This window comes from Bombina bombina, chromosome 1, assembly GCF_027579735.1.
Source record: "Bombina bombina isolate aBomBom1 chromosome 1, aBomBom1.pri, whole genome shotgun sequence".
Classification (NCBI taxonomy): domain Eukaryota; kingdom Metazoa; phylum Chordata; class Amphibia; order Anura; family Bombinatoridae; genus Bombina; species Bombina bombina.
The window spans coordinates 1555918275-1555941763 of record NC_069499.1 but is presented as its reverse complement, the minus strand read 5'-3'; the positions used below and the strand labels follow the sequence as shown (position 1 = coordinate 1555941763).

At 42.0% G+C, this 23489-nt stretch overlaps 1 protein-coding gene and 1 long non-coding RNA gene across 2 annotated transcripts in view; one reads left to right on the top strand and one right to left on the bottom strand.

Annotated features, from left to right (window-relative positions):
* QRICH2 (glutamine rich 2) overlaps positions 1 to 23489 on the bottom strand; it is a 477139-nt gene that overhangs the window by 258611 nt on the left and 195039 nt on the right. Inside the window, exon 6 of the mRNA XM_053709330.1 lies at positions 19119 to 19213. Coding sequence (XP_053565305.1) covers positions 19119 to 19213 — 95 coding nt within the window. The remainder of the gene's footprint in view (positions 1 to 19118; positions 19214 to 23489) is intronic.
* LOC128655774 (uncharacterized) overlaps positions 1 to 23489 on the top strand; it is a 300545-nt gene that overhangs the window by 237339 nt on the left and 39717 nt on the right. The gene's annotated exons all lie outside the window — the stretch shown is intronic.

Genomic DNA, 23489 nt, shown 5'->3' with positions numbered 1-23489 from the left:
AGCCTCTCCCGAACAATCCTGGTTTTTTCGTCACTAATCGTGGTCGGTGTTTCCGCCATTGTGAAGCTCTGATCCAGTTCGGTCAATTCTGCGATCAGCTCTCTCCTCGGCCGGTTGCTGGCGTACCCCCCTCTGCTTTCAAGTAAATCCTTTAGGGTTGTACGCTTCAATTTTTCGTAAGCTGCCGCCAAATGTTACGGTTACCCTTAGTCTCGCTGAGAGATGGACCGCTTAGTAGCCTGGATCCCTATTGCTGAAGAGGGGAGAAGCTGCTTTCCATAGTATTCTATATGAGTCTCGTAAATGTAGAATAATCCCCCTTAGCTGTAGTACAGCTAGGATACCCTTCTGCCCACAAAACGAGTCAACGCTGCGATTGAGGGTCAACCAAGAACTCAGGACTGGGATGCCCAGCCTGCTTTTTATTGAGGTTACATGCACACAGGGCACTCCCAGGGGGAAGCATAAAATCCCCCATCACACATTTAGATAGAGAGACAATGTCCTTTGACAGGCCACAATAGGATTACAGTACTTCAGATAACAAGTTACACATAAGAAAACAATGCAGCCCATCTTATCAATTAGCAGTCTGACTCCGGAGGTGATTAGACAATGGGATTGTTTATCACTAAACTTAATTAGAGCTGAGGCCAGCAAACTTGTATTTAGAAAATAGTTTCTAAAAGCTGAAAAAAAAAGTTAACTCTTTATGAAATGATACTTGTTACGGTTTTCTTGGAGCCCTTCTTAGGCGCTGGCTTGGCTGGTTCCGGCATTGCTGCTGGGAAATAAGCTCTTCACAACAAAATAACTAATGCTTCTGTAACAATAGGTCTTCTACACAGTGTAAGAACGCCTCTCTTTTTGACTGGTGACTGGTCTACAGACAAACGTGAAAGATGAAATCTCCCTCTTGGGAGAAAATCCATGAATTCTAGTCGATAGCCCTGGGTCATGATTTCTAATGCCCAGGGATCCTGAACGTCCCTTGCCCAAGCCTGAGCGAAGAGAGAAAGTCTGCCCCCTACTAGATCCGGTCCGGGATCGGGGGCTGCCCCTTCATGCTGTCTTGGTAGCAGCAGCGGGCTTCTTGGCCTGTTTACCTTTATTCCAGGTCTGGTTAGGTCTCCAGACTGACTTGGATTGTGCAAAATTCCCCTCCTGCTTTGTGGCGGAGGAGGAAGTAGAGTGTCCACCTTTAAAGTTTCGAAAGGAACGAAAATTTTTCTGCTTGGTCCTCATTTTAACTGTCTTGTCCTGAGGAAGGGCATGACCTTTACCTCCAGTAATGTCAGAAATTATCTCCTTTAGTTCAGGCCCGAATAGGGTCTTACCTTTAAAAGGAATAGCTAAAAGTTTAGATTTTGATGACACATCAGCAGACCAAGACTTAAGCCATAATGCTCTATGCGCCAAAATGGCAAAGCCTGCATTTTTTACGCTAATTTAGCCATCTGAAAAGCAGCATTGGTAATAAAAGAATTAGCTAGCTTGAGAGCCTTAATTCTATCCAAAATATCATCCAATGGGGTCTCAACCTTAAGAGACTCCTCTAGAGCCTCAAACCAAAAAGCTGCTGCAGTAGTTACTGGAACAATGCACGCTATAGGTTGTAGAAGAAAACCCTGATGAATAAACAATTTCTTTAAAAGTCCCTCTAATTTTTTATCCATAGGATCTTTAAAAGCACAACTGTCCTCAATAGGTATAGTTGTACGCTTAGCCAGGGTAGAAATAGCTCCCTCCACCTTAGGGTCCGTCTGCCAGGAATCCTGAATGGTGTCAGATATGGGAACTGACTACAACAGTGCAACTCTTGGCAGGGCCCTCTACCCTATAATTGTTTTGTTGTACTCCCCCTTTGTTTATAGCGCTGCGGAATCTGTTGGCTCTCTAATAATAATAATAATAATAATGGGAAACATTTTCTTAAAAGTAGGAGGGTGAGAGAACGGAATGCCTGGTCTATCCCATTCCTTAGTAATAATGTCCGAAATCCTTCTAGGGACTGGAAAAACATTAGTGTAAGTAGGGAACTCTAGGTATTTATCCATTTTACACAATTTCTCTGGTGGAATTACTATAGGGTCACAATCATCCAGAGTTGCTAAAACCTCCCGGAGTAACAAGCGGAGGTGTTCAAACTTAAACTTAAAGGCCGTCACATCTGAGTCTGTTTGAGGGAACATCTTTCCAGAGTCTGAAAGCTCTCCCTCAGACAGCAATTCCTCCACCCCCTAATCAAAACACTGTGAGGGTACATCGGAGATGGCCAGTAATGCATCAGAGGGCTCAGCATTTACTCTAATACCTGACCTACTGCGCTTACCCTGTAAACCTGGCAGTTTAGATAATACCTCTGTAAGGGTAGTAGACATAACTGCAGCCATATCTTGCAGGGTAAAAGAATTAGACGCACAAGAAGTACTAGGCGTCGCTTGAGCAGGCGTTAAAGGTTGTGACACTTGGGGAGAATTGGATGGCATAACCTGACTCTCTTCAGACTGAGAATCATCCTGAGACATACTTTTATCACCTAAAATATGTTCTTTGCAATGTAAGGCCCTTTCAGTACATGAGGGACACATTTTAAGTGGGGGTTCCACAATGGCTTCTAAACACATAGAACATTGACTTTCCTCAATGTCAGACATGTTGAACAGGCTAGTAAAAACCACAAAAAGTCTTGAAAACACTTTATTTAGTAAAAAAACAACAAACTGAAAAAAACGGTACTGCGCCTTTAAGAGCAAAAAAACATACAATTTTTCCAAAACTGTCTTAAAATGTAGTAAATATCACAATTTTAGCATATATGTGTTTAATCTTGCCAGCTAAGATTGCACCACAAGTAAGGAATGCTTAACCCTTTATGGAAAAAAACGTTACTCAAAAACGTTTATGAAAAATAATATAGCAACCCCCTGCACCTCGCCACAGCTCTGCTGTGGCGCCTACCTGCCCTCAGGGGTCTGTAATTCACACTATCTCCTTCATTTAGGTTAAATCTGCAGCCTAGGCCCACCGGAGCTGGAGCTTGCTGTCTTCATAAGCATTTCAACTGCGCATCTGAGGCGTGAAAATAGGCCCCGCCCATCTCTATCAATGTCTCTCTGCCTAGTGGAAACCGCTGTAAAGCGTTTTTAGAAAACTAACCATGTGGGTTTTCATATTACCCATCTAATAATGTAAGCCATGTGAACCCCTACAGTGCCATCAGCCATAAAAACGTTTGCATATAAAAACGTTAAGAAGCCCCTAAACATGAAACCATTTTGCCAACAAAACATTATGTTACCAGTGTCAACCAAATCTTTAGCCCAGTAATACCCCTTCTCTTTACATGTAGGATTACTGCTTACCCCTTCCCTTATGGGAACAATGTCAGCCAGTTCTGAAATAACACAGAACACCGAAAAAATTGACTGAACATACCTCAATGCTTGTAGCATGAAAAACGTTCCCCACACTGAAGCTTCTCAAGTACTCTTCAGCCATTCTGTGGGAACTACTCTGGATCTTAGTGACAACTGCTAAGATCATCAGTCTCCAGGCAGAAATCTTCATCCATCTGCTGCCTGAGAAAAAATAGCACTCACCGGTACCATTTAAAATAAAAAAGTCTTGCTTGAAGAAAATAAAAACTATAATTTTAACACCTCTTTCACTTTACCTCTTCCTATTACTTAGTATAGGCAAAGAGAATGACTGGGGTGGAGAGAAGGGAGGAGCTATATATACAGCTCTGCTGTGGTGCTCTTTGCCACTTCCTGTTAGCAGGAGGTTAATATCCCACAAGTAAGGATGAATCCGTGGACTCATCGTATCTAGTAGATGAAATACAATTAAATAAACTAAACTATAGTACAAAAAAAACAAACACTAAATTACAAAAAATAAAAAAATTACAAGAATTTTAATCTAATTACACCTAATCTAAGCCCCCTAATAAAATAAAAAAGCCCCCCAAAATAATAAAATTCCCTACCCTATACTAAATAACAAAAGTAATCAGCTCTTTTACCTGTAATAAAAAATACAAGACCCCCCCCCAACATTACAACCCACCACCCACACAACCCTACTCTAAAACCCACCCGATCCCCCCTTAAATAAACCTAACACTACCCCATTGAAGATCACCCTACCTTGAGCCGTGTTCACCCAGCCGGGCCGAATTCTTCATCCAATCCGGGCGATGTGGTCCTCCATCCGGCAGAAGTCTTCATCCAAGCGGGCCAGAAGAGGTCCTCCATCCGGCAGAAGTCTTCATCCAAGCGGGCCAGAAGAGGTCCTCCATCCGGCAGAAGTCTTCATCCATCCGCGGCTCCATCTTCAAGACCTCCGACGTGGAACATCCTCCTCGGCCGACGGACTAACGACAAATGAAGGTTCCTTTAAATGATGTCATCCAAGATTCTATCAGCCAATCGGAATTAAGGTAGGAAAAATCTGATTGGTTGATGCAATCAGCCAATCGGATTGAAGTTCAATCCGATTGGCTGATTGGATCAGCCAATAGAATTGACCTCGCATTCTATTGGCTGATCCAATCAGCCAATTGGATTGAACTTCAATCCGATTGGCTGATTGCATCAACCAATCGGATTTTTCCTACCTTAATTCCGATTGGCTGATAGAATCCTATCAGCCAATCGGAATTCGAGGGACGCCATCTTGGATGACGTCATTTAAAGAAACCTTCATTCATCGTTAGTCCGTCAGCCGAGAAGGATGTTCCGCGTCGGAGGTCTTGAAGATGGAGCAGCGGATGGATGAAGACTTCTGCCGGATGGAGGACCACATCGCCCGGATTGGATGAAGAATTCGGCCCGGCTGGGTGAACACGGCTCAAAGTAGGGTGATCTTCAATGGGGTGGTGTTAGGTTTATTTAAGGGGGATCGGGTGGGTTTTAGAGTAGGGGCGTGTGGGTGGTGGGTTGTAATGTTGGGGGGGTCTTGTATTTTTTATTACAGCCAAAAGAGCTGATTACTTTGGGGCAATGCCCCGCAAAAAGCCCTTTTAAGGGCTGGTAAAAGAGCTGATTACTTTTGTAATTTAGTATAGGGTAGGGAATTTTATTATTTTGGGGGGCTTTTTTATTTTATTAGGGGGCTTAGATTAGGTGTAATTAGATTAAAATTCTTGTAATATTTTTTTATTTTTTGTAATTTAGTGTTTGTTTGTTTTTGTACTATAGTTTAGTTTATTTAATTGTATTTTATTTTAGATAATTGTAGTTAATTAATTTAATTAATTTATTGATAGTGTAGTGTTTGGTGTATTTGTAACTTAGGTTAGTATTTATTTTACAGGTAATTTTGTAATTATTTTAACTAGGTAGCTATTAAATAGTTATTAACTATTTAATAGCTATTGTACCTAGTTAAAAAAAAATACAAAGTTGCCTGTAAAATAAATATAAATCCTAAAATAGCTGCAATGTAACTATTAGTTATATTGTAGCTATATTAGGGTTTATTTTATAGGTAAGTATTTAGTTTTAAATAGGATTAATTAATTTAATTATAGTAATTTTGTTTCGTTTTATTTAAATTATATTTAAGTTAGGGGGGTGTTAGGGTTAGGGTTAGACTTAGGTTTAGGGGTTAATAACTTTATTATAGTAGCGGCGATGTTGGGGGCAGGAGATTAGGGGTTAATAATTGTAGGTAGGTGTCGGCAACGTTGAGGGGGCAGATTAGCGGTTAATAAAATTTACTATAGTGCTTGCGAGGTGGGAGTGCGGTGGTTTAGGGGTAAATAAATTTATTATAGTGGCGGCGATGTCCGGTCGACAGATTAGGGGTTAATAAGTGTAGGCAGGTGGCGGCGATGTTGGGGGCGGAAGATTAGGGGTTAATAAATATAATATAGGTGTTGGCGATGTTAGGGGCAGCAGATTAGGGGTTCATAGCTATAATGTAGGTGGCGGTGTCCAAAGAGGCAGATTAGGGGTTAATAATATTATGCAGGAGTCAGCGATAGCGGGGGCGGCAGATTAGAGGTTAATAAGTGTAAGGTTAGAGGTGTTTAGACTCGGGGTTCATGTTAGGGTGTTAGGTGTAGACTTAGAAACTGTTTCCCCATAGGTAACAATGGGGCTGCGTTAGGAGCTGAACGCTGCTTTTTTGCAGGTGTTAGTTTTTTTTCACCCAGCTCAGCCCCATTGTATCCTATGGGGAAATCGTGCACAAGCACGTTTTGCCAGCTTACCGCTACCGTAAGCCACGCTGGTATTACAGGTAGAAGTGGAGCTAAATTTTGCTCAACACTCACTTTTCTGAGGCTAACACAGCCATTCAGAAAACTTGTAATACCAGCGTTGTTTAAAGTGTGCGCTGGAGAAAAAAGCCTTGTTAGCCCCGCAAGTTTTTACCGACAAAACTCGTAATCTAGGCGTTAGGGTTTATTTTATAGATAAGTATTTCGTTTTAAATAGGAATTATTTATTAAATAATAGGAATATTTATTTAGATTTATTTAAATTTTATTTAAGTTAGGGGGTGTTAGGGTTAGACTTAGGTTTAGGGGTTAATAACTTTAATATAGTGGTGGCGACGTTGGGGGCGGCAGATTAGGGGTTAATAACTATAATGTAGGTGTCGGCGATGTTGGGGGCAGCAGATTAGGGGTTAATACATATAATGTAGGTGGCGGCGGTGTCCGGAGAGGCAGATTAGGGGTTAATAATATAATGCAGGTGTCGGTGATGTCGGGGGCGGCAGATTAGGGGTTCATGTTAGGGTGTTAGGTGGAGACATAAATACATACATACAATTAACTAAATTACAAAAAAAACAAAAAACAGTAAGTTACACAAAATAAAAAAAGAAATTATCAGATATTTAAACTAATTACACCTAATCTGATAGCCCTATCAAAATAAAAAAAAGCCCCCCCCAAAATAAAAAAAAACGTAGCCTAAACTAAACTACCAATAGCCCTTAAAAGGGCCTTTTGCGGGGCATTGCCCCAAAGAAATCAGCTCTTTTACTTTTTTAAAAAATACAAACAAGATATTAATGACACCCAGCAACCAAGATGTGCGCATGATTTGAGAGCTCCGAGTATACAGATCTCAAATTAGCCCTATAGATCAAAAAAACCCTGACCACAAGCACTGAACCTAACGGGTATAAACTTAAGAGGCCGCCTGCGACATGATGTTTGCATTTTGGGGACTGTTTGCACGGTAATATACTGGGAAAGAGTGTCGGAGCTATCTATCACAGGCTGAGACGCCATCTTGGGGGATTTTATATGCTGCTGACCGACATGGAGACCCAGATGTTGCATGCAGATATCAGAAATTTGCTGATAGAACATGAGAAGAAATTATGCGAAAGACTCGACGCCTTCCTAGCGAAAATTCAAGAGGCGCGAACGCATCATAATTCAGATGCGGAGGAATATGGAGGAACATGGAAGGCACATTACACTGCACCACCTGTGACTCGCCAGACGCATCTTGCACTGCCGATATCGGAAGAAGCGGCTCTCATGCTGGAACCACACACTCCCTCTACTGCCGCTACTGGCTTCCATAGCGGGGAGGAAACACATGGAGACGAGCGTGGCGCAGTGCTGTAGAGATTACACGCTAACAAGCGCTCCCCTCTCTGTCACTACCTCTGGGGATCTCTCACGGTCAACTGACTGGGACTGCAGCCGGAACCCCCAGATGCTCCGGTCTATATCCTTAAGCCCCTCTTGGGATCTCTGGGCTGTTTGGCCTTTGCTGGAGGCTGATGACTTTGCTCACATAGCCCATAGTGCTGCCGGGGGGAGTCCTCTGCTCTTCCGGCCCGTGTCTAAAAGGATGGCTGACAACAACCTGACTGTCGGGCAAGTAGCCGCCTCTCTAACTTGTAGGCAAGGAATAGGGTGAGAAGTGAGGCTATGGCCATAGCATAAATACACAGGACACTATGGCTATATTGTTGGTGATGTCTGGTAATCTGCCCTCACAATACACCTAAGTCAGGTCCTGATCGATATGCAAGACTTAATGAAACATTCAAACGGATCTAATATTGCATCTTCAGCTCCAGACAGCTCACCAATAATACACCTTTTAGTAATTATACTTTGTTTATGGTTTTAGCTTATTGTCACTGTTTCAAAATACCGGACTAATAGTGAATAACATTTAAAACTGCATAAAATGTGTATCTGACTTCTCCTTGTATGCAACGAGGTACAATAGTTCTCATATAGATTGACTACTGTGCAACACAGCCCTATTCTATTTAAGAGCAGTCAAATTGGCCCTTAATATTAATAGTTATGAATGCTAAGCTTTTTTCAGTATTTTTGCCACATATTTATATCACTAACACATTGGGGTATTTCTCATAACTGTATGCTAACACTCTTCACTGTTTATACACCTTGCTAGTGAGATTAACGACACCAGAGGTATATATTTGCATAGTATCCTAGTTAGCTGCATGCATTAGGCTTAGGCAGATAATATCACATATCTACTAAAGGGTTGATGAGGTATGTTAGAATGACTGTTGTACTACACCTTCAAAGTATTTGCATGTAACCTCGCTTGGATCATTTGTGTGTTTCATCCTAGTTACTATTACACTTTTATCCCTTCACAACCCTCGCACAGCATATTTATTACTATGGGACGTGGCTGCATTATATGTCTAACCTATCTATCTTGTGTAAGAAAGTTTTACATTATCAGTGTACCAACTGAGTTAATGATTTGAGTAATATATGCGCTAAGTTTACTCCAGTATATATTACTTTGCAAGATGTTATTACCTGGTTATCTATCCTATCCAGCAAAGTTAGAGTAACCTGTTGCTGGACTATCTCCCCCCCCCCACCATTTTTGTGCGGTAGGGACGAATACTTTCTCCTCCGCACTCTCTTCTGGTAGAGTGAAGTAGTCTCTACCCAGTCCGAAGTCCTAAGCCTATGTTTTCCCCTGCATACATGTAAAAAACATAATTTATGCTTACCTGATAAATTCCTTTCTTCTGTTGTGTGATCAGTCCACGGGTCATCATTACTTCTGGGATATTATCTGCTCCCCTACAGGAAGTGCAAGAGGATTCACCCAGCAGAGTTGCTATATAGCTCCTCCCCTCTACGTCACCTCCAGTCATTCGACCAAAGACCAACGAGAAAGGAGAAGCCAAGGGTGTAGTGGTGACTGAATTATAATTTAAAAAATATTTACCTGCCTTAAAAAACAGGGCGGGCCGTGGACTGATCACACAACAGAAGAAAGGAATTTATCAGGTAAGCATAAATTATTTTTTCTTCTGTTATGTGTGATCAGTCCACGGGTCATCATTACTTCTGGGATACCAATACCAAAGCAAAAGTACACGGATGACGGGAGGGATAGGCAGGCTCATTATACAGAAGGAACCACTGCCTGAAGAACCTTTCTCCCAAAAATAGCCTCCGAAGAAGCAAAAGTGTCAAATTTGTAAAATTTGGAAAAAGTATGAAGCGAAGACCAAGTTGCAGCCTTGCAAATCTGTTCAACAGAGGCCTCATTCTTAAAGGCCCAAGTGGAAGCCACAGCTCTAGTGGAATGAGCTGTAATTCTTTCAGGAGGCTGCTGTCCAGCAGTCTCATAGGCTAAACGTATTATGCTACGAAGCCAAAAAGAGAGAGAGGTAGCAGAAGCTTTTTGACCTCTCCTCTGTCCAGAATAAACGACAAACAGGGAAGAAGTTTGGCGAAAATCTTTAGTTGCCTGCAAGTAGAACTTGAGGGCACGAACTACATCCAGATTGTGTAGAAGACGTTCCTTCTTTGAAGAAGGATTTGGACACAAGGATGGAACAACAATCTCTTGATTGATATTCCTGTTAGAAACAACCTTAGGTAAGAACCCAGGTTTAGTACGCAGAACTACCTTGTCTGAGTGAAAGATCAGATAAGGAGAATCACAATGTAGGGCTGATAACTCAGAGACTCTTCGAGCCGAGGAAATAGCCATTAAAAATAGAACTTTCCAAGATAACAATTTTATATCAATGGAATGAAGGGGTTCAAACGGAACACCCTGTAAAACGTTAAGAACTAAGTTTAAACTCCATGGCGGAGCAACAGTTTTAAACACAGGCTTGATCCTAGCTAAAGCCTGACAAAAGGCCTGGATGTCTGAATTTTCTGACAGACGCCTGTGTAACAAGATGGACAGAGCTGAGATCTGTCCCTTTAATGAGCTAGCCGATAAACCCTTTTCTAAACCTTCTTGTAGAAAAGACAATATCCTAGGAATCCTAACCTTACTCCAGGAGTAATCTTTGGATTCACACCAGTATAGGTATTTACGCCATATTTTATGGTAAATCTTTCTGGTAACAGGCTTCCTAGCCTGTATCAGGGTATCAATAACCGACTCAGAAAAACCACGTTTTGATAAAATCAAGCGTTCAATTTCCAAGCAGTCAGCTTCAGAGAAGTTAGACTTTGATGTTTGAATGGACCCTGAATCAGAAGGTCCTGTCTTAGAGGTAGAGACCAAGGCGGACAGGATGACATGTCCACTAGATCTGCATACCAGGTCCTGCGCGGCCATGCAGGCGCTATTAGAATCACTGATGCTCTCTCCTGTTTGATTTTGGCAATCAATCGAGGAAGCAGCGGGAAGGGTGGAAACACATAAGCCATCCTGAAGTTCCAAGGTGCTGTCAAAGCATCTATCAGAACCGCTCCCGGATCCCTGGATCTGGATCCGTAGCGAGGAAGTTTGGCGTTCTGGCGAGACGCCATGAGATCTATCTCTGGTTTGCCCCAACGTCGAAGTATTTGGGCAAAGACCTCCGGATGAAGTTCCCACTCCCCCGGATGAAGAGTCTGGCGACTCAAGAAATCCGCCTCCCAGTTCTCCACTCCCGGGATGTGGATTGCTGACAGGTGGCAAGAGTGAGACTCTGCCCAGCGAATTATCTTTGATACTTCTATCATTGCTAGGGAGCTTCTTGTCCCTCCCTGATGGTTGATGTAAGCTACAGTCGTGATGTTGTCCGACTGAAACCTGATGAACCCCCGAGTCTTTAACTGGGGCCAAGCTAGAAGGGCATTGAGAACTGCTCTCAATTCCAGAATGTTTATTGGCAGGAGACTTTCCTCCTGACTCCATTGTCCCTGAGCCTTCAGAGAATTCCAGACAGCGCCCCAACCTAGAAGGCTGGCGTCTGTTGTTACGATTGTCCAGTCCGGCCTGCTGAACGGCATCCCCCTGGACAGATGTGGCCGAGAAAGCCACCATAGAAGAGAGTTTCTGGTCTCTTGATCCAGATTCAGAGTGGGGGACAAATCTGAGTAATCCCCATTCCACTGACTCAGCATGCACAATTGCAGCGGTCTGAGATGTAGGCGTGCAAAGGGTACTATGTCCATTGCTGCTACCATTAAGCCGATCACCTCCATGCATTGAGCTACTGACGGGAGTTGAATGGAATGAAGGACACGGCATACATTTAGAAGCTTTGTTAATCTGTCTTCTGTCAGATAAATCTTCATTTCTACAGAATCTATAAGAGTCCCCAAGAATGGAACTCTTGTGAGAGGCAAGAGAGAACTCTTCGTTTCGTTCACTTTCCATCCATGCGACCTTAGAAATGCCAGAACTAACTCTGTATGAGACTTGGCAGTTTGAAAGCTTGAAGCTTGTATCAGAATGTCGTCTAGGTACGGAGCTACCGAAATTCCTCGCGGTCTCAGAACCGCTAGAAGGGCACCCAGAACCTTTGTGAAGATTCTTGGAGCCGTAGCCAATCCGAATGGAAGGGCTACAAACTGGTAATGCCTGTCTAAAAAGGCAAACCTTAGATACCGGTAATGATCTTTGTGAATCGGTATGTGAAGGTAAGCATCCTTTAAATCCACTGTGGTCATGTATTGACCCTTTTGGATCATGGGTAAAATTGTCCGAATAGTTTCCATTTTGAACGATGGAACTCTTAGGAATTTGTTTAGGATCTTTAAATCCAAGATTGGCCTGAAAGTTCCCTCTTTTTTGGGAACCACAAACAGGTTTGAGTAAAACCCTTGTCCTTGTTCCGACCGCGGAACCGGATGGATCACTCCCATTAATAATAGATCTTGTACACAGCGTAGAAACGCGTCTTTCTTTATTTGGTTTGTTGACAACCTTGACAGATGAAATCTCCCTCTTGGGGGAGATAATTTGAAGTCTAGAAGGTATCCCTGAGATATGATCTCTAGCGCCCAGGGATCCTGGACATCTCTTGCCCAAGCCTGGGCGAAGAGAGAGAGTCTGCCCCCCACTAGATCCGGTCCCGGATCGGGGGCCCTCGGTTCATGCTGTCTTAGGGGCAGCAGCAGGTTTTCTGGCCTGCTTGCCCTTATTCCAGGACTGGTTAGGTTTCCAGCCTTGTCTGTAACGAGCAACAGCTCCTTCCTGTTTTGGTGCAGTGGAAGTTGATGCTGCACCTGCTTTGAAATTCCGAAAGGGACGAAAATTAGACTGTCTAGCCTTAGCTTTGGCTTTGTCTTGAGGTAGAGCGTGGCCCTTACCTCCTGTAATGTCAGCGATAATTTCTTTCAAACCGGGCCCAAATAAAGTTTGCCCCTTGAAAGGTATATTAAGTAATTTGGACTTAGAAGTTACATCAGCCGACCAGGATTTTAGCCACAGCGCCCTACGTGCCTGAATGGCGAATCCTGAATTCTTAGCCGTAAGTTTGGTTAAATGTACTACGGCCTCCGAAATGAATGAATTAGCTAGTTTAAGGACTCTAAGCCTGTCCGTAATGTCGTCCAGCGTAGCGGAACTAAGGTTCTCTTCCAGAGACTCAATCCAAAATGCTGCCGCAGCCGTAATCGGCGCGATGCATGCAAGGGGTTGCAATATAAAACCTTGTTGAACAAACATTTTCTTAAGGTAACCCTCTAATTTTTTATCCATAGGATCTGAAAAAGCACAGCTATCCTCCACCGGGATAGTGGTGCGCTTAGCTAAAGTAGAAACTGCTCCCTCCACCTTAGGGACCGTTTGCCATAAGTCCCGTGTGGTGGCGTCTATTGGAAACATCTTTCTAAATATTGGAGGGGGTGAGAACGGCACACCGGGTCTATCCCACTCCTTAGTAACAATTTCAGTTAATCTCTTAGGTATAGGAAAAACGTCAGTACTCGCCGGTACCGCAAAGTATTTATCCAACCTACACATTTTCTCTGGTATTGCAACAGTGTTACAATCGTTAAGAGCCGCTAAGACCTCCCCTAGTAATACACGGAGGTTTTCCAATTTAAATTTAAAATTTGAAATATCTGAATCCAATCTGCTTGGATCAGAACCGTCACCTACAGAATGAAGCTCTCCGTCCTCATGCTCTGCAAGCTGTGACGCAGTATCAGACATGGCCCTAGAATTATCAGCGCACTCTGTTCTCACCCCAGAGTGATCACGCTTGCCTCTTAGTTCTGGTAACTTAGCCAAAACTTCAGTCATAACAGTAGCCATATCTTGTAATGTTATTTGTAATGGCTGCCCAGATGTACCAGGCGCCATAATATCACGCACCTCCCGGGCGGGAGACGCAGGTACTGACACGTGAGGCGAGTTAGACGGCATAACTCTCCCCTCGCTGTTTGGTGAAATTTGTTCAATTTGTACAGATTGGCTTTTATTTAAAGTAGCATCAATACAGTTAGTACATAAATTTCTATTGGGCTCCACCTTGGCATTGGAACAAATGACACAGGTATCTTCCTCTGAAACAGACATGTTTAACACACTAGCAATAAACATGCAACTTGGTTACAATCTTATTTAACAAAAAACGTACTGTGCCTCAAAGAAGCACTAAACGATTAAATGACAGTTGAAATAATGAACTGAAAAAACAGTTATAGCATCACTCTTTAAAAACAACACAACCTGTTAGCAAAGGTTTGTTCCCATTAGTAAAGTAACACTAATTAAATTTTAAACATAAAAATCACAGAGCAACGTTTTAAAACACAGTCACTACATAAGTCTCACAGCTCTGCTGAGAGAATCTACCTCCCTTCAAAGAAGTTTGAAGACCCCTGAGTTCTGTTAGAGATGAACCGGATCATGCAGAAAATACAAGAGTAACTGACTGGAAATTTTTGATGCGTAGCAAAGAGCGCCAAAAACGGCCCCTCCCCCCACACACAGCAGTGAGAGAGAAACGAAACTGTCATAATCAAAACAAGCAAACTGCCAAGTGGAAAAATAATGCCCAAATATTTATTCACTCAGTACCTCAGAAATGCAAACGATTCTACATTCCAGCAAAAACGTTTAACATGGATTAAATACCTATTAAAAGGTTTAATGTACTTTTACAGAGTAATTCCGGTGAAATACCATCCCCAGAATACTGAAGTGTAGAGTATACATACATGTCATTATAACGGTATGGCAGGATTTTCTCATCAATTCCATTCAGAAAATAAAAACTGCTACATACCTCAATGCAGATTCAACTGCCCGCTGTCCCCTGATCTGAAGCTTTTACCTCCCTCAGATGGCCGAGAAACAGCAATATGATCTTAACTACTCCGGTTAAAATCATAAGAAAAAACTCTGGTAGATTCTTCTTCAAACTCTGCCAGAGAAGTAATAACACGCTCCGGTGCTATTGTAAAATAACAAACTTTTGATTGAAGTTATAAAAACTAAGTATAATCACCATAGTCCTCTCACACCTCCTATCTAGTCTTTGGGTGCAAGAGAATGACTGGAGGTGACGTAGAGGGGAGGAGCTATATAGCAACTCTGCTGGGTGAATCCTCTTGCACTTCCTGTAGGGGAGCAGATAATATCCCAGAAGTAATGATGACCCGTGGACTGATCACACATAACAGAAGAAAGGATCTTCGGGCCCCAATATAAGAAATTCTCCTTTGTTTATTGTATGTTGGTTAATCAAAGAGTTTTGGAACTACAGTTTTATCACCGTTCAAGTTTCTATCAATGCTCAGTAAGAGTGTCATTATATCCTTATTGTGACAACTGTGATCAGTTCTGGTACATCACTGATATCATTTAGCAGAGTAATTTAGATAACGTTGTTTTGTACCTTATTAGTATGTTTATCTATTTCACTTAAGTTTGCCTATAATCTATATGCAATAATAAGCTAACATATGACGAGGACTCTTTGAACTGCTATAGATGTCTTCAGATTGATCCTTGCCACCAGATCCCATGAGCGGATCTTTAATATATTGAAGACGCTAGAGTGTTTAAATATTGAGAATCTTTACCCCTGTAAGATCCGTCTTCAGACAAGTAATAATTTCCAGGTCCCTTAAGTGGATCTATTTTTCTTTGTTGACACATGTTTGTCCTAATATTAAGTTATAAAATGAGGCTCCATTAGGGTCAGTACCGAACTCCTACTATTGTCTACTGTATTTATGCTTGAATGATGGAACTGATGTCATGCAACATTGTTTGAGAAATTGCCCTACCCACTATGTTTGTACTTTGATGTATTTTATTGCCTCAATAAAAACACTTTTCAAAAAAAAAAAAAAAATACAAACAACTCCCCAACAGTAAAACCCACCACCCACACAACCAACCCTGCAAATAAAATCCTAACTAAAAAACCTAAGCTCCCCATTGCCCTGAAAAGGGCATTTGGATGGGCACTGCCCTTAAAAGGGCATTTAGCTCTTTTTCCGCCCAAACCCTAATTTAAAAATAAAAATATATGAAATAAGAATAAAAGCCTGTTGCTAGTCGCTATCACTGCAGAGAGGCTAGAGTTATATGTATACAGTATTTTCTTAGTGAAGTGCCATTCCCCAGAAATACTTTGGTGCCAACATACATACATAACAGCCTGATACCAGTTACTACTACTGCATTTAAGGCTGTACTTACATTATATCGGTATTAGCAGTATTTTCTCAGTCAATTCCATTCCTTAGAAAATAATATACTGCAACATACCTCTTTGCAGGTGAACCCTGCCCGCTGTCCCCTGTTCTGAAGTTACCTCGCTCCTCAGAATGGCCAAGAACAGCAAATGGATCTTAGTTACGTCCGCTAAGATCATACACAAACTCAGGTAGATTCTTCTTCTAATACTGCCTGAGAAGAAACAACACACTCCGGTGCTGTTTAAAATAACAAACTTTTGATTGAAGTAATAAAAAACTAAATTTAATAACCACACTCCTCTCACACATCCTATCTATTAGTTAGGTGCAAGAGAATGACTGGGTGTGACGTAGAGGGGAGGAGCTATATAGCAGCTCTGCTTGGGTGATCCTCTTGCACTTCCTGTTAGGGAGGAGTTAATATCCCATAAGTAATGGATGACCCGTGGACTGACTACACTTAACAGGAGAAAGCCTAACACTAACCCCCGAAGATCTACTTACAGTTTTTGAAGACCCGACATCCATCCTCAACGAAGCCGGCAGAAGTCCTCAACGAAGCAGCAGAAGTCTTCATCCAACCGGGCAGAAGTCTTCTATCTTCATCCATCCGGCGCGGAGCGGGTCCATCTTCAAAACATCGGCGCAGAGCATCTTCTTCAATCGATGTCTTCTTGAGCAATGAATTCTCCTTTAAATGACGTCATCCAAGATGGCGTCCCTTGAATTCCGGTGGCTGATTCTATCAGCCAATCGGAATTATAGGTGAAAAAATCTTATTGGCTGATGCAATCAGCCAATAGGATTGAGCTTGCATTCTATTAGCTGATTGGAACAGCCAATAGAATGCGAACTCAATCCTATTGGCTGATTGGATCAGCCAATAGGTTTGAAGCTCAATCCCATTGGCTGATTGCCTCAGCCAATAGGATTTTTTCACCTTTAATTCTGATTGGCTGATAGAATTTTATCAGCCAATTGGAATTCAAGGGACGCCATCTTGGATGACGTCATTTAAAGGAGAATTCATTGTTCAAGAAGACGTTGATTGAAGAGGATGCTCCGCGCCGGATGCCTTGAAGATGGACCCTCTCCGCGCTGGATGGATGAAGATAGAAGATGCCTTCTGGATGAAGACTTCTGCCCGGTTGGATGAAGACTTCTGCCGCTTTGTTGAGGACTTCTGCCGGCTTCGTTGAGGATGGATGTTGGGTCTTTTAAAAAACTGTAAGTGTATCTTTGGGGGTTAGTGTTAGGCTTTTTTAGGGGTTTATTGGGTGAGTTTTATTTTTAGATTAGGGTTTGGGTGGAAAAAGAGCTAAATGCCCTTTTCAGGGCAATGGGGAGCTTAGGTTTTTAGATAGGTTTTTATTTGGGGGGTTGGTTGTGTGGGTGGTGGGTTTTACTGTTGGGGGTTGTTTGTATTTTTTTTACAGGTAAAAGAGCTGATTTCTTTGGGGAAATGCCCTGCAAAATGCCCTTTTAAGGGCTATTGGTAGTTTAGTTTAGGCTAGGGTTTTTTATTTGGGGGGGGGGGGGCTTTTTTATTTTGATAAGGCTATTAGAGTAGGTGTAATTAGTTTAAATATCTGATAATTTCTTTTTTTATTTTGTGTAATTTAGTGTTTGTTTTTTTTGTAATTTAGTTAATTGTATTTAATTTATGTAATGTATTTAATTTTGGTGTAAGGTTAGGTGTTAGTGTAACTCAGGTTAGGTTTTATTTTACAGGTAAATTTGTATTTATTTTAGCTAGGTAGTTAGTAAATAGTTAATAACTATTTAGTAACTATTCTACCTAGTTAAAATAAATAAAAACTTAGCTTGAAATAAAAATAAAGCTTGAAATAAAAATAAAACCTAAGCTAGATACAATGTAACTATTAGTTATATTGTAGCTAGCTTAGGGTTTATTTTATAGGTAAGTATTCAGTTTTAAATAGGAATTATTTAGTTATTAATAGTAGGTTTTATTTAGATTTATTTTAATTACATTAAAGTTAGTCGGTGTTAGGGTTAGACTTAGGGTTAGGTTTAGGGGTTAATAACTTTAGTATAGTGGCGGCGACGTTGGGGACGGAAGATTAGGGGTTAATAAATGTAGGTACGTGGCGGCGATGTTAGGGGCAGCAGATTAGGGGTTAATAATATTTAACTAGTGTTTGCGATGCCGGAGTGCGGCGGTTATGGGGTTAATATGTTTATTCTAGTGGTGGCGATGTCCGGAGAGGCAGATTAGGGGTTAATAATTTTATTTTAATGTTTGCGATGCGGGACGGCCTCGGTTTAGGGGTTAATAGGTAGTTTATGGGTGTTAGTGTACTTTTTAGCACTTTAGTTATCAGTTTATGGTACAGCTTTGTAGCGTAAAACTCATAACTACTGACTTTCAGTTTACGGTAAGGATCTGGTAGTTTTAGGCTGTACCGCTCACTTTTTGGCCTCCCAGGCAGACTCGTAATACCGGCGCTATGGAAGTCCCATTGAAAAAGGACTTTTTGAAAGCTGAGGTAGTTACGTTGCGTTACGGCCAAAAAAGTGTGCGGTGCCCCTAAACCTGCAAGACTCGTAATACCAGCGGTAGTGAAAAAGAGCCTTAAAGCTGCTTTTTCACTCATACCGCAAAACTCGAAATCTAGCCGAAAGTTTGGTATATCCCAGTTTCAAACCACATGGATTCTTCCCATCATGTATGGCATACATCTTCCTCCATAGCTATTACCTCCCCTCCCTTGCAGGACTCCAATCCATTCTCTACACTTGGGACCCTCTCCAGTTTATATGTCCCATTATAAGTCCCATCTCTAACTTTATCTCTTTCTCCAAACAAGCTCACCACCTCACGCGTCTCAGCTTGGCCCAAACCAATTTGTCACATATCTAAACTTCTCTTTACATTTCATGGACGATATTTGTCTCACTTCTCTACCATATGTTCTTCTAGTAAACATTCCTATAAGTATGTATAGTCCATGATGTACTTTATTCCTCTCATTCTACATTCCAACTTACACTCTGCTCCCCATCATACCCAACCCTGTCCAGAGTTCTCCACTACCTGAATTCTACAATCTCTCAATATTCCTTGGTGCCCCTAATCTCCATCTCCAACTCATCGTCCCCTCCCTGCTTTGCTCATTTGATCTTTGTTTTACAAATTTCTTTAACTCTTTTATTATCTACTTGTAACCTTTAAATCTCTAATGGAAAACCTTAGCTACACCGTTACACCCCTCACCTTCTCATGGTCTTCTTTCATATTTTGTATTTCTCTTTGCAGTAGATCAATCTTTTCCTGTAAATTAGGAAGAGCCTGGGCAGGATCTATAAAACCTTTATAAACAGGGGTAGATGTCTGTCAGTGATACCCGTCATTATTCATCACTATACAGTGCAATAAATAGATTTTCATCATCAAAATATACACTTGTCACTCAACAGATAATTAGTGTATGAAATAAAGGTAATGTTAAAGGGACAGAAAGTCAAAATTAAACTTAAACTAACAAAGTAGCAGAGGGACCTTGAGAGAGAGATCACACATGGTTCAAAGCTGTACTCAGATCATTTGTTTTCACAGGAAAAAAATAAAAAGGACATTAGATACAGAATAATAGCACAATCAACACATGCATAATACAAAGACAATGCAATAACACTTAAGGGATATGGAACCCAAAGTTTTTTACTCATGATTCAGATAGAACATTTGCATTTAAATATATAAATTACTTCTATTATCTAATTACTTTGTTCTTTTGTTATCCTTTGTTGAAAAGCCTATCTAGGTAGGCTCAGGAGCAACAATGCACTACTGGGAACTAGCTGGTGATTAGCACCTGCATGTATATTCCTCCTGTAATTGGATCATCTAATGTTATCAGCTAGCTCCCAGTTGTGCATTACTGCTTCTTCAACAAATACAATGAAGCAAATCTGATAAAGTAAATTTGAAAGTTGTTTAAACTTGTCTGAATCATCAAAGAAAAAAAACGAAATTTATGCTTACCTGATAAATTTCATTCTTTCCTTCCGGGCATAGAGAGTCCACGATTTTATTCCAATTACTAGTGGGATATTCAACTCCTGGCCAGCAGGAGGAGGCAAAGAGCACCCCAGCAGAGCTGTTAAGTGTCACTTCCCTTATCCATAATCCCCAGTCATTCGGCCGAAGGAAAATGGAAAAAGAAGATAACAAAAGGGTATAGAGGTGCCTGAGGTTTGTTCCAAAAAAGTGCCGTCTTAAATGTAAATAAGGGCGGGTCATGGACTCTCCATGCCCGGAAAGAAATACATTTATCAGGTAAGCATAAATTTTGTTTTCTTTCCTATGGCATGGAGAGCCCACGATTTCATTTCAATTACTAGTGGGAACCAATACCCAACCTAGAGGACACAGAATGAAAGGGAGAACAAGACAGGCGGACCTAAACTGAAGGCACCACCGCTTGAAGAACCTTTCTACCAAAGGAAGCCTTAGCAGAGGCAAAAGTATCAAATTTGTAGAATTTGGTAAAAGTATGCAATGAGGACCATGTGGCCGCCTTGCAGATTTGCTCTACAGATGCTTCATTTTTGAATGCCCAGGAAGAAGAGACAGCCCTAGTGGAATGAGCCGTAATTCTCTCAGGAAGCTGTTGTCCAGCTGTCTCATATGCTAACCAGATAACACTTCTCAACCAGAGAGAAAGATTAGTAGAAGTGGCCTTCTGACCTTTACGCTTGCCAGCGAAAACAACTAACAGGGCAGTTGACTGCCGAAAATCCTAAGTTGCTTGTAGATAACATTTTAGAGCACGCACAACATCCAGGTTGTGTAACAGACGTTCCTTCTGAGAAGAAGGATTTGGACAAAAAGAAGGAACAACAATCTCTTGATAGATGTTGCGATCTGATACCACTTTAGGAAGAAAACCCAATTTAGTACTAAGGACCGCCTTATCAGCATGAAAAATAAGGTAAGGAGAATCACACTGCAGAGCTGAAAGCTCAGAAAATCTGCGAGCAGAAGAAATACCAAGAACAAATAAAACTTTCCCAGATAACAACTTAATATCAACTGAATGCATAGGCTCAAACAGAGCATGCTGCAAAACACTAAGAACAAGGTTAAGGCTCCAGGGAGGAGCAACAAGTTTGAACACAGGCCTAATTCTGACTAAGGCATGAACAAAAGATTGAACATCTGGTAGATTAGCCAGACGTTTGTGCAAAAGAATAGTAGACAGTGCAGAAATCTGACCCTTCAGAGTACTGACTGACAAACCTTTCTCCAGACTCTCCTGAAGGAAGGACAGAATGCGAGGAACCCTCACCCGACTCTAAGGGAAACTCTTCGATTCGCACCAATACAGGTATGTACGCCATACCTTATGGTAGATCTTACGAGTAACCGGCTTACGAGTTTGAAGCATAGTATCAATTACCTTCTCAGAAAAACCACGCCTAGCCAAGACTAGGCATTCAATCTCCAAGCAGTCAATTTCAGAGAATCTAGATTTGGGTGTAGGAAGGAACCCTGAAGTAGAAGGTCTTTCCTCAGAGGCAACCTCCAAGGGGAACAAATTACATTGTCACCAGATCCGCGAACCAGATCCTGCGAGGCCAGACAGGAGCTATTAGAATCACAGACGCCCTCTCCTGCTTGATACAAGCAATTACTCAAGGAAGGAGAGCAAACGGGGCAACAGATACGCCCGACTGAAGTTCCAAGGCACCGCTAGAGCGTCTATCAGAGCGGCCTGTGGACCTCTTGATCTTGAACCATTCTTTGGAAGCTTGGCGTTTAGACAAGACGCCATCAGATCCAACTCCGGAATTCCCTACTTGAGCGTTATCATTTTGAAAATCTCTGGGCGGAGAGCTCACTCCCGGGTTGAAAAGTCTGCCTGCTAAGAAAATTCGCCTCCCAGTTGTCTACCCCTGGGATGTGGATGGCAGAGAGGAGACAATAGTGAGACTCCACCCAGTGGAGAATGCGAGTCACCTCCTTCATTGCTAAGGAACTCTGAGTTCCTCCTTGGTGGTTGATGTATGCTACCGAGGTGATATTGTCCGATTGAAATCTGATAAACCGGACTAAAGCTAGTTGAGGCCAGGCTTTCAAGGCATTGTAAATCGCTCTTAACTCCAAGATGTTTATGAGAAGAGAGGACGCCTTTAAAGAATTCCAAACTGCTCCCCAGCCTGAAAGGCTGGCATCCGTGGTCACAATCACCCAGGATGGTCTTAGGAAGCATGTACCCTGAGACAGATGGTCCTGCGAAATCCACCAAGATAGAGGGGGCATTGTCAGGGGATCCAGAGTTATCCTCTGCGATAGGTTTCAGTGGTCTTTGTTCCATTGTCTGAGCATACATAACTGTAGGGGTCTCAGATGGACACGAGCAAAAGCAATGATGTCCATGGGAGTAACCATCAGACCAATTACTTCCATATACTGAGCCACAGATGGACGGGTAGAGAACTGAAGTGACAGGCAAGAAGCCAGAAGTTTGGATTTTCTGACCTCTGTCAGAAAAATCCTCATGGACAGAAAATCTATAATCATTCCTAAGAAACACACCCTGGTGTCTGGCACCAAGGAACTTTTCTCCAGATTCACTTTCCACACGTGGGAACATAGAATAGACAACAACATCTCTGTATGAGATCTTGCTTACTGAAAAGACGGCGCTTGAACCAAGATGTTGTCCAGATAAGGCTTCACTGCTATTCCCTAAGATCTGACCACCGCCAAAAGGGCCCCTAGGACCTTTGTAAAGATTCGAGGAGCCGTGGCAAGGCCAAAGGGAAGAGCCACAAACTGGAAATGTTTGTCCAGAAAGGCAAACCTTAGGAATTGGTGATGTTCCCTGTGAATGGGAACACGAAGATACGCATCCTTCAGATCTACGGTAGTCATGAACTGACATTCTTGAACCAAGGGTAGAATGGAACAAGTAGTTTCCATTTTGAAGGACGGAACCCTGAGGAATTTGTTGAGACACTTTAGGTCTAAAATGGGACGGAAAATTCCCTCTTTTTTGGGAACCACAAAAAGGTTTGAATAGAATCCCTGACCCTGTTCCTCTACGGCAGGGATGTCCAAACTTTGCTCTCCAGAGGTTTTGGAACTACATTTCCCATGATGCTCAGCTAGATAAAATGCTGGCTGAGCATCATCGGAAATGTAGTTCCAAAACCTCTGGAGAGCAAAGTTTGGACACCCCTGCTCTACGGGAACTGGAACAATCACTCCCAGGGAAGATTGGTCCATTACGCAGTTTAAGAAGGCCTCTCTCTGTACCTGATTTGCAGATAACCTTGAAAGGATAAATCTGCCCCTGGGGGAGACAATACTTGAATCCTATTCTGTATCCTTGAGATACTACCTCCACAGCCCAAGGATCTTCCATGAGGACCTGGATTGCTTGAAAGAGGAAGATTTTTGTCCTTTGAAATTACGAAAGGAACTAAAATTAGGCAACCCTTAGGTCTATTTTTCTTGTCCTGCGATAGGAAAGATCCCTTTCCCCCAGTAATCTCGGAAATGATCTCAGCCAAACCCGGACCAAATAAAGTCTTACCCTTAAAAAGTAAAAGATAGAAGTTTGGACTTGGATGTCAC